The sequence below is a fragment of the Austrofundulus limnaeus genome, unplaced genomic scaffold (genome assembly GCF_001266775.1).
Source record: "Austrofundulus limnaeus strain Quisiro unplaced genomic scaffold, Austrofundulus_limnaeus-1.0 Scaffold277, whole genome shotgun sequence".
Lineage (NCBI taxonomy): Eukaryota > Metazoa > Chordata > Actinopteri > Cyprinodontiformes > Rivulidae > Austrofundulus > Austrofundulus limnaeus.
In genome coordinates, this window is record NW_013952679.1 from 494,682 (window position 1) to 505,980 (window position 11,299).

Here is an 11,299-nt window from a genome sequence, read left to right on the forward strand (position 1 = left end):
AGGTTTAGAGTCAGGTATGTACCTGTGAGCTTAGGTTTAGAGTCAGGTATGTACCTGTGAGCTTAGGTTTAGGATCAGGTATGTACCTGTGATGATATGTTTAGTGTAAAGGGTCAGGGTTAGGCTATGGGAATTACCAGTAAATGCAGGTATGTAATTTGCAGGGGTTGGGGGTGTTATGACCCCCACAATAATTTGATCCAGTCCTCCCAATAAAATGACATTGTTTCCTCAAACACAATAGAAATTAACTGGTTAAGCACACAGCTGCAACTCTTTTGYTGTCTTTATGTAACTTTGACCTGATATCAAATTTATGATGTCGTATAAGTATGTTTAAACATAACTGCTAAAAAATAATACACAGGGTTTTAGTAATGGCTGTATTTGTTGAATCATGAATTGTATTTTTTCCTAACAAAATTGTAGTGTACTAGATAAACACATGCTCCAGGAAATTGAGAAATTTAGGTATGTCTTATAATACAGTCTTAAACCATAAAATATTTTGTTACTATTGGAAAAAATGTGGTGGTGGTGGTGGTGGTGGTGTGTGTGGGGGGGTCTTTTCTTAAGAGTAACTCCAAAGAAAACAGGAAAGTTATGTAAATCACACCAGTAAAAGCATTAAAATGCACTTTAACCTCAAAATATACTGCATCATTTTACAAAAATGAATAATTCAGTAAATAAATAAATAAAAAGGCAGAGAGCATAAGCCCCCCCAGTGGTAGACCTAAAGTTACACCCTTGGGTAAATGAATGGAATTCAAAGCAAAGTCCCCATGAGGATAGAAGAACAAACGTGCGCGTGCGTGCGTGTGTAACGGTATTACTCAACACGGACTGACTGTCCTATGTGAGCAAGGTCGGGCTGTCATGTTCTTCCTGTGGTCTCGGTCTCTCGGTCCGCATGTTTCTTGCACGCTGACATACCCGCTCAGCTGTTTAAAAGGACAGAACATACAGTTTACTAAAAAAAAATCTTGGAACCACAGCTCACTGTCGAGTCATCTCAAGGCACGCAGTGAGCTAAAACCAGACCAGAAGCTGTGGGAGATCACTTTTCAAAATAAAATATTGCTGTTGCATTGATGTGTGTTCAAAACGTGTATGTTGCAAAATTATTCTTTTTATCTTGAATTCTTTGCACTCTTTGAAATATTTTTTTAATTAATACACAACACAAAAAAATGGCAAAATGTTTTTGCTACAGATTCTCTACAAAACAATTAAAGGCCTAGCTTTACAAAAGGATTTTCATGCAGAAGTATTTGATAAAAATCATTGTAGGTTGATAAATAGAATTAGTCTTACATATGCTTATGTTTGTGATTATTCAGTCTTTGTGAGATTGCCTCTCCCCTCATTGTTAATGACTCTCAGCTCCTACTGCACTAAACTTCAAATCTCAAACACTTGTAAAAATTGTCCATCTAACCAACTATTTCAATCCAGGAAAAAAAAAACATTTTTGATCTTGTTTTGAGAATGGGTTTATTTTTAATGTTAAGCTGGAAATTTTCCTTATTTCCAGAAGTCTTACCAAGCGCAAGTATTACCACACTGGCAGATTACAGAATCAATTACAGTAGCTACATCTGAGAGGAATTTTTGCTGAAGACAGTTACCTGTCAAGATCATCTTGAATCTGGCCGAATCTGATCTACAGGCAGGAAAGTCTTTTTAACATGTCAGTATGTCAGTAAATGGATTGATTGATAACTTCTTGAAACTTGATGGTGGCATAAATGTAAATTTTTGCTGCACAAACGTTTGACACCAGTTTTGTTCGATTTGGGTAATGTGTGAGGGCTGGCTGACCTTTCACCTTTGAACTTTCATTAACATTTTCAAAACACAAACAGCACAAATGTAGAATAAATGTTTGACACCAGTGCTGTTGGACTTGAAAAGGGTGGTGGCAGGTCAAGGGGGTGGGCAACTTTACCCAGGTTGTTAACCACATAACTGACCTTCGTTCACTTGGTCATGAGAGATTTTCTTGCTAAAAATGCTTGTTTTTATTAGAAATGTTACCTTATACTCATCCTGCTGTGGTTTCCTGACAGAAATATAGAATACTACCTGTGCTGTGTCAGAAGTTGTGCAGTAGCATGATTTAAWGAGATATAAACTGCAGTGACTACTACAAACCCACTTTCTGGCAGTGTTGGGTTATGAGTGGGGGAGAAGTTCCGGGGTACATTTTCTTGATAGGGTACTAAAAGTAACACAGTAAAGAAGAGGCATGCTGAAGAACCCCAACCAACTGTTTACATCTTGAAATGTTTTTTTTTATTTTATTCAATACTATAAAAACATATAAAATAGTATCTATTATGTGCAACATAGCCTAAAATTCTCTTATTAATAATTTAGACACAATTTACAAAACAACCAGAGTTTTTTGTTTTTTTTTTTCAGATTTTGTTCGGACACAGAAGAGATTCTTCTTCATTCATTTATTTTTAACGTTTGTATTTATCCTATTTCTGTTTATTTTATTATGAATCACTCTGTAATTTACATCTGTGAAAAAGTGCTGACTAACTAAAAATTACTTAATAATTTACTTTTGGAGTCAGCTCAGTTCAAGATGGCAGCCACGACCAGCTGAGCTCACAAACACAGCTGTGATTCAATCACAACAGWAGCAGTAACTCACATATTTTAAGATTTTAACTAAAACTTTACTATTACCTGTTAGAGTCAATCACTTTTGTCTGAGAGTAAAACAACTCTTAAATCACTGGACATGAAACCTTTTATTAACTGACTGTTTGGAGTCAATCCAATTTAAAATGGCCACCACAGCTAATCATCATCATCAGCCACCACAAAAATACTACTGAGTTGAATTTTTATCTGAGAATTTACAACAARTATTTTTGACATCTTGTGATATTACATTAATTTGTGTATATCTCTGTTTTCAAGGTTTGACAGAAACAGGGATTTTTTTCCCCCGACATAAGATTTCAGTCAGACATTTTGTCTTTGTGAGTACACAGAGACATGACCTCTAAGTGTTACATCACACCTCCTGCCTTTTATTTTGAAACTCCAGACAGGAAGCGCAGTGYCCTGGAGTTTGGAACTTGATGGTGGTACCTGTCAGACCAGCACAGCTCCCTCAGCGTTCAGCTGAAATGCCGGTGCTGTGAGGCTCCCGGTGCTCCGCTCTTCTCTCAGACTGTCAGTCTGGTCTCAGACAGTCTGGTTCCAGCTTGGGACCAGCGGAGTCCGATCCGTGACCTTGTGTTAGAGGACTGCACGGTGTTTCTCCTGCACCATGGATTTATTTCTCACTGCAGTGCCCAGCACTGCACTGACAGACCGGCTGAATGAGGTGGAAGTTGGACAGGGGTACAAGACGCAGGACCGAGACTGACAGGAGGAACAGAAGCCTGATATAATGGCCAGGGTGACCTACATACCACAGGGCTTAATGGACATGTCTCCGGGACGTCTATGCCGTTTAGACACATCAGACTGATGCACTGCTCAGCCCTGTCAAACAGTGAGGAGGGACCTTCACCTCATGCTGCACAACTATGCATAACAAGACACACGAATGTACAAATAATTCAACCAGGAGCAGAAGTTCCACTTAAAAGAATACGAGCTGCACGCTGACCTTGGGTAATTATCTCAGAGAAAACCAAAAGAAAATAAATTAACTAAGCAATAGGACTGAGTGTTATGAGAACTGCTCTAATATTTTTCTCTCTTGGTGTATTGCAGGACTAAACACATATGCTGCTTTCTGGATGAGCTAATGGTCCTGAGGCCTGCGCTGAAAGCTGGAATCAATCAGGAGCTGGGCTGAGTGGTTCATTGGATTCTGGACACCCTTATTCACTCATAAATAACAAACTGTATGGCAGCGATCACCATGCTGTGATCGGCCACTTACTACAACCCCAGATCCATGTTTTTAGGAGGCACCAGTCATCTGTCATCATCATGCTTCTGAACTGTGGTCAGCCGTCGGCTCTTCTGAGTCACACAGATGTGCCGCCTCGAGTCACAGAGAACTTCATCCTGAGCGGCTACCGCTTCCCGAACTACAGCCTAAGGGACTGCTTATGGTCGGCATTCAGGCCCACGAATGAAACGGGCAACTTCTGGACGCACTTCCTCCCCCTTTTCATTTTTGCTTATTATTTCGTGGAGGTGTTTGGTTGGGATGGAGCACCTGATGCGGACTCCCCGTTCTTTTATCCACTGTGGACCTACTTCATCGGGGTGTTCTGTCTGCTGATGGCTAGCAGCATGGCCCACCTGCTGAACTCAATGTCTCTGGTAGTAAGAGAGGTTTGCTTCTTTGTAGATTACGGCACAATCAGTGCCTACACAGTTGGTTCATCACTGGCGTACTACTACTACATCCATCCTCAGGCAGGGATTGTGGACAAAGAAAACAACAGTGTCTCCCAGTTAGGCTTGAACCCTGAGCATGAGAGCRTTCGTATATCTGACCGGTTCTTTCAGACCTTTTACATCCCGTGTGCGTGTGTTATAGCTATCATTTGTGTCTTATCGTGCTGCAATACTCGCCAGAGGTGGAGGGAGCATCGCTACATCATACGAACCCTGGTTTTTCTCCTCCCATTCCTCATCTCTTCCACTCCAGTTTTCTACCGCCTCATTACCAGGTCTCCGTACTCCAACACATCATCCTCCTTTGCTGTTTCCACCACAATGCCAAGCTTTTTCTTTCGCCACTCTGTCTGGTTGCTGGTGTCTGCCCTATTCAACATCAGTAAAATCCCTGAGCGGCTAGCCCCAGGTCGCTTTGACATCTGGGGCCACAGCCACCAGTGGTTCCATTGCTGCACGTTTTTATCCATCCTTGACGAACTCCACATGATCCAAGCTGAGGTGAGGGCTATCCTTCTTAATCCTGACTTGCTCTTGCCCCCCACCCCCTTCTCCCGCCTCCCTGGACCTACCGTTACTTCCACCTACGGAGTGATGCTCCTCCTGCAGACAACCATCATCTCCATCATCATGTGGTTCTCCTGGCAAGCTAACTGTATCTATGGGCCCCAGAGAGACCAGACTGAGAAGGAGCACCCAATTGAACACATAAAAAAACAATAATCAGAGAATTTCTTTCCTCAATCATCATGACTGTGAAGAACAATTTGCCACAATAGGAAGGAAGCGCACATGAACATTTTTACCGCTTGGATTCCACATCTGATATGTTTTAACCACATTTATTGAGTGTCCATACAAAGATACAGTATTTGTGACAGGAGGAGATGAAAATCTATTTTGGAGTCACGACCTGGGGACTGTCTGGTTGAGTGGATGCTGAGAGTCCTTGCCAGGTTTTTGTTTTCCCCAGAGTTGCTCCAACATGTTCCAACAGGATGTCTGACTCAGGGGGATAATAACTACCTCTCCTGGATCTACATTTTACAACAGAGAATAGGCTGGGTACCCACAGGAATAACCTTATACAACCATTATAACCTTTCTGTGATGGGATTTAAAAATCCCCGAGCCCGTCAGTGGACCTCTCTCCTAAATGCTCCCTGGTTATACTTATTCACTCTGACGTTTTTCTTTTTAAACATCTGTCGCTCTGACCCATTGTTTTAAGCTGCATTAATCCCTCATAACGACCTATGTTAACATACTTTGTCTTGCTCTGACATCTGTAACAGTCCCAGGCAGTCTAATTTCCTCTTTCTCGAGCCCTGCAGCAGAAACTGGGGCTGGCCTTATAAACAACAGCAAAGGCAGCTGAAAAGTCATACAAGTCTTATAGATGAGCACTTTCAGAGGGCCAGTCAGACTAGCCCTGTCATTAAAAGCCATGCTAACTTTCAAATCTAAAAGATGTTTTATATTTGTAATCCTGTTGTGATGTCCTTCTGAAAGGTTTTGGGCTTATTTAGATGTGAGACATCATCATGGTGCTTTGAATGCATCTGCTGCTAGTGTGGTTTTCTACACTCAGGAGTTGTACCACACAGATAATGTTCACACTGCTTAAAGCAGCTGTGGTTGAAAATGTGATGTCAGCTTGATCAGCAGAAAAGGCCAACTGTGGCTTTCTGCTGTACAGAGAAATGGCATGTTTTATCTTTTTTATTTTTGCTAAAAGCAGATCTATCATTGAAAAAAACTAAAGTCTGAGCAGGAGTGTCAGTATGACAGCCTGCAATGTGCACAAAGGTAAAACTAGGACAATGAAATGACTATTCTCTACTGTTGTGTCATGTGATTTACACCAACTTCCCTAAACAAAATGGAAAATGGAAAAAAGTTAAAATGTCCATATTTTCGTCAGGCCCCATTCATATTGGATGATAACCTCACTAAAAAACAGCCAGACGTGGATGCTGTTCAGGGTTTGGAGGATTTTTTAAGACAGAGAGCTCCCCCACATTTGCAATAGTTTTAAGTTCATATACATATAAAATTGTACAGACTGTAAAGTACACGGATTTCCCCCCATTTGCAGGAATACAGATGCATGGCGCTTATTTTCCAATTTTGCCACAATCTAACAGGTTGTGTTGGCTGCAGTGGGGTCATCATCCAGTATGAAGCTGTCTGAACAGTAACCTGACTCTGATGCTAACTGATGGGCTACATAATTTAATCATTGTCTCTGTATTAAAGACATACAGAGCCTGGCCAAAAAAAGTTGCCACCAAAAAATTTCGTTGGACTGCCTTTAGCTTTGATTATGGCAGACATTCACTGTGGCATTGTTTGGATAACCTTCCAAGACCTGAACAATTGCAGCAGCCTCAGATCATAGCACTGCCCCCACAGGCTGTACAGTAGCACTATGATGGGTGCTTCCTCCAAGACGAAGGGTTCCCACTATCCTTCCAGTTTTTAATAATGTGTTCGACTGTTCTTAACCCAATTTTAGTAGTTTCTGCAATCTCTTTAGATGTTTTCTCTGCTTGATGCCAATGATTTGATCCTTCTCAAACAGACTGACATCTTTTCCAAGACCACAGGATGGGTCTTTCCACAAGGTTGTTTAAGAAATGAGAAGCAACTCATAGCACCAGTTGGTGCAACTCATTGCAAAAAGGTATTTAAATACCTTGTTGCAGCTGAAAGATAATTGCCCATGCTGTAATTATCAAACAGGAGGCCCATACCTATTTGCTTAGTTAAATCCAGGTGGCCACTTTTTTTTGGCCAGGCAGGTCACGGTGTGCTCAACCAAATGGAATATTCCACTTTGTCTTGTCTATATAGGGAAATGAAGACAATTGTTTTATTACCTGTTCAACTATATCAGAGGTAATAGTGACATGTTGGTTGCTGATCTTCAGATTCATATTGTTTCAGAAGAATGGATGTTTACCTCCATGACTTGAACATAACAGTGATAATATCTGATGTTGTGGTATTATCCAGTGATATTCTGAGTTTAAAAGCTTATTATAAACTGTACGGCACAAGACTTGGTCTCATTACTGCTACTGTCAGATCACATCTGACAATCGTTTTGTTTTAACACTGTCAGGTCTTGTTTTGTTGGATAAAGACCACATTTGGTTGTGGTCATTATAAATTAGTTTAAATTTATGTTTTGTCACTCAGGTAGAATAAAGGTGCAATTAAAGGAGCTGGAAAAGAGTGACTCAATAATGTTAGCTTTGCTAGCTAGCAGTGAGCTGTAGAGGTGCGAAGGTACATTTAGTTTTTAAAAAAACATTCAGTAGCCCTAAATGTTACAATGAGATAAAACAGCTGTTATAAAAGAATTAAAATAAGATAATGACTGATGAAGCTCCTTAGAAATGGCTTATTTCCAATGTTTGTTCAGTTAAACCAACAAAAGTTATGGTCACATTACTCTGAAACATTTCTTTTTTTGGGTCAAAAGCTGAAAAGCTCTGGAACCTAAACTCTGCAGAACAAAGAAAAATTATCTGAATCCTGAGCTCCAAATATTGGATTAAAAATGGATTAAAATACAAAAACATTTGATTGTTGTTGAAGAAAGCATGTAAAATCTTACATCTGAACAAAACACTGTTTTTTTTAACACAATGTCCATCTAAACATTCATTTTTTCACCCTTTTAAAGGGAAACTTTAATTTTAGAATTCTTGCTTTGTCTAATACTAATACCTTATCAGTTGTGACATCAGTGTCAGAGAAAGTACTGTAAGAAAAAAAGGACAAAAGTCTTCTGGACTAGGCCAAAGACTAGCCAAAMCTGGGCCTGTTCATTATTTAAAACAGGGCCATGGTTTGGCTAGCCTTTAACCTAATCTGAACTAAGACTTCTGCTTTCTCTGTGCTACAAGTCAAAGCTGATAAAAAACTAACTACTGGACTTTATTTTAAAATGACCAGAGTATCCCTTTAACCTGTTGATTATGTGATGAACAACAATCAAATTCCCCGTTTTTTCACCACAACTGAGTTTTGAAGAGTTTCTCTCTGAAAATGAACGTAACTGTTGAAGTGGATGAAGATGAAATATTTTTTGTTGTATTTTTTTTGTAGATCACATTAGCAATATGTTAGCGTGTAGTTGATGTCTAACTTTAGAACTTCTGAACTGAAATCTGCACATGTGATGACTTGCACACAAGTAAATGATTGGATGGTAATTTCTGATTGGTGACTTCTAACAGAAGGATGTATTGAATGGTTTGTGATAAATGTTATTATGGTGCACTTTAAAGCTTCTGCAAAGCTCCTAGAATAAGTTTTCTTATTTTAATGCCACGTTTGCACATGTGTTCATATATAATCCATCTGCTGGTCCAATTGTTTTAATGAAAAGCCATAAAGTTCCCACAAATGAGTGACGCCTCAGCCTCTTTTTTTTTTACCTGCTTCAGACACTGTTGTAGAACTGAAAGACGATTCATGCAGACAACAAACTGCTGTTAACTTTTCTATTTTCTTGTGAAAACTAAGCTGGTTTCACCCCTTTATCTCAASAAAACTATTATTTCAACTGTCCTGATTTGTGATGAAATGCCCCTTATGTTTAACTATGTCTTATGTTTAAAGACAATTTCTAGTATAATTTTATATTGAAACAAATAAAGATGTTAACTAGTAGTTCCCTTAAGAAAAAATTAAGAAAAAAAAAAGCATATTCGTTTCAACATAACAGGTAAAGTTGTTATCTTTAGAAATTATCTGGTCATGTTTAAGGTGAAGTTTTATCAGCCATGACAAGTCACAGAACAAGGAGCGAAAGGGCAGAAACCCTCATTTAAGTCAAGCTAACATCAACCTGAGCTTGTTTCATAGTTATTCAAGGTTATAAAACAACCTTTTCACTAAAACAGCATAAAAAGTTAATATTAACATTCACATTTTTATATATAGTAGCACCATCGTTTGAAAGAGAAAACAGTGACAAATTAAATCAACATGTAAAAGAGCAAATTCACTTATCAAATATATAAAATGGACCCTTGTTTTGCTAAGCGTTAGCCTAGCCTGGAGGATTCTCCATATTCAGTGTTTTATGACAAACATCAAAGCTGACATGGTACCATCTACTGATCAAAACCTGACCAGACTGTCCTTTTAACACATTTATTGATTTGATTTGATTTATTGATTTAACAGGAAAAGTTTACTAAAAATCAAGCCTGACTCAGCATAATTGCTGTTTTACAGCAGGTTTCTGTTCTGCAGCACATAAAACACTCAGAAATACAGCATCACAATCACATCATTATACACCATAGACACAAAGRCAAGCAAGCATACCAAATTTCAGGAAGGCAGCATTTGCAAAATAGGACATCTAATTATGAGCACAACAAAAAGTGTCCAGCAGATGGCAGACAAGATTCTTCTTAAAGGGCTGTAGTTTTGAAATGGACTTTATGTTTTGGGGAATGTCATTCCATGCTTTAGTATAAACATAGAAGAAAGACCTCTGGCCATAGCAGTTTTTAAAAGTTGGTAATGTCAGTTGTCCTTTTGTAACAGACTTAGTTGAATAACCACTTCCAGAATTTGATTTGGGCAACAATGCACAGAGAGTTCCATAATTGGCACCTTGGAAGATCTGAAAATATAAATTAATACCACTATACAAAACATAATTCTGAAAAGTCAAGGCATCAGACAATGAAAGAACTGTACAGTGATGAGTCCAACCAGGAAGTTTTTTATGAATTTTGTAGGCCCTGTTGTAGAGCCTAACTATGGGTTCYAAGATTTCATTTGTTGTAAGAGACCAAACAGGTWAACAGTACGTCATGGTTGAGAGTATAATGGCATGAAGATAGATATTTGAAACAGAAGATGTCAGATTGTATCTAATTTTTGAATAAACGTATAATTTCTGTTGCAACTTACAGTAGTGGTTAAGACTTATACATGATCACGATAAGTCAAATGAGAATCCAAGGTAATTCCAAGATATTTGTTGGTAGTGACAATATCAAGGGGTTTGTTTAAAAAAGYGAGTTGATTTGTTATATTGAAATGTCTCCTGGGTGAGGAAAAATACATGCACACAGTTTTTTTTAACATTAATTGACAAAAGATTATCTTGAAGCCAACCATGAAATGTCTGAAGATCTGCTTGTAACTGACTATTAATAGATCCAATATTGAAATCAGATAAAAAAAAGAACAGTATCATCAGCATACATTAAAATATTTGAATACTTCAATATTTTTGGAAGATCATTTATGTATAATAGGAAAAGCAATGGGCCCAGTATGCTACCCTGCGGAACTCCCACGGAACAGGGCAGAGACCCGGACACAGAGCTTACATGTTTCACAACCTGACACCTATTAAAACTAATCATGACAACAACAGATTATACTCTCTCTTCTTGTCTTATTAGACTTGTTTTGTTGGTTAGATTAGAAAAATGTGGTATGTATCAAAGGTTGAAATTAGGAATGCACCGATATGAAAATTTCAGCCGATATTGATATCCGATATTATTATTGCTGTTATGGCCGATAACAGATATATACATATGATTTATGATTTTATTCCAGACATGTAAAATTCATTACATAAAGCATAGTCTGAAACTATATTTCTCAATATACCCTTTCACATATCTACAAAAAATGAAACCACTTAAGACTAATTATACACAAATAAATAAACCCATAAAATAAATATACACCTGATGTGCACACACATATCTGTGTACACCTACCCAAATACATACACTCACATAAATCCCATTAACATGTCTGAAAAGGGGTAGGAAGAAGTAAAACTTATTTAATCCTACCCCTATTCACCATTTCATCTGGTTTTCAGAGTCTTATCAGTATGTATTTTATATATATATAT

The 11,299-nt window shown here is 38.3% G+C and overlaps 1 protein-coding gene across 1 annotated transcript; it reads left to right on the forward strand.

Moving 5' to 3' along the window:
* Window positions 1-3,135: 3,135 nt before the first annotated feature.
* On the forward strand, window positions 3,136-8,809 carry paqr9 (progestin and adipoQ receptor family member 9). The gene is made up of 2 exons (XM_014021094.1): window positions 3,136-3,645; window positions 3,748-8,809. The coding sequence occupies exon 2, from the start codon at window positions 3,970-3,972 to the stop codon at window positions 5,107-5,109; it is 1,140 nt and encodes a 379-aa protein (XP_013876548.1). The 5' UTR covers window positions 3,136-3,645; window positions 3,748-3,969; the 3' UTR covers window positions 5,110-8,809.
* The last annotated feature ends 2,490 nt before the right edge of the window (window positions 8,810-11,299 follow it).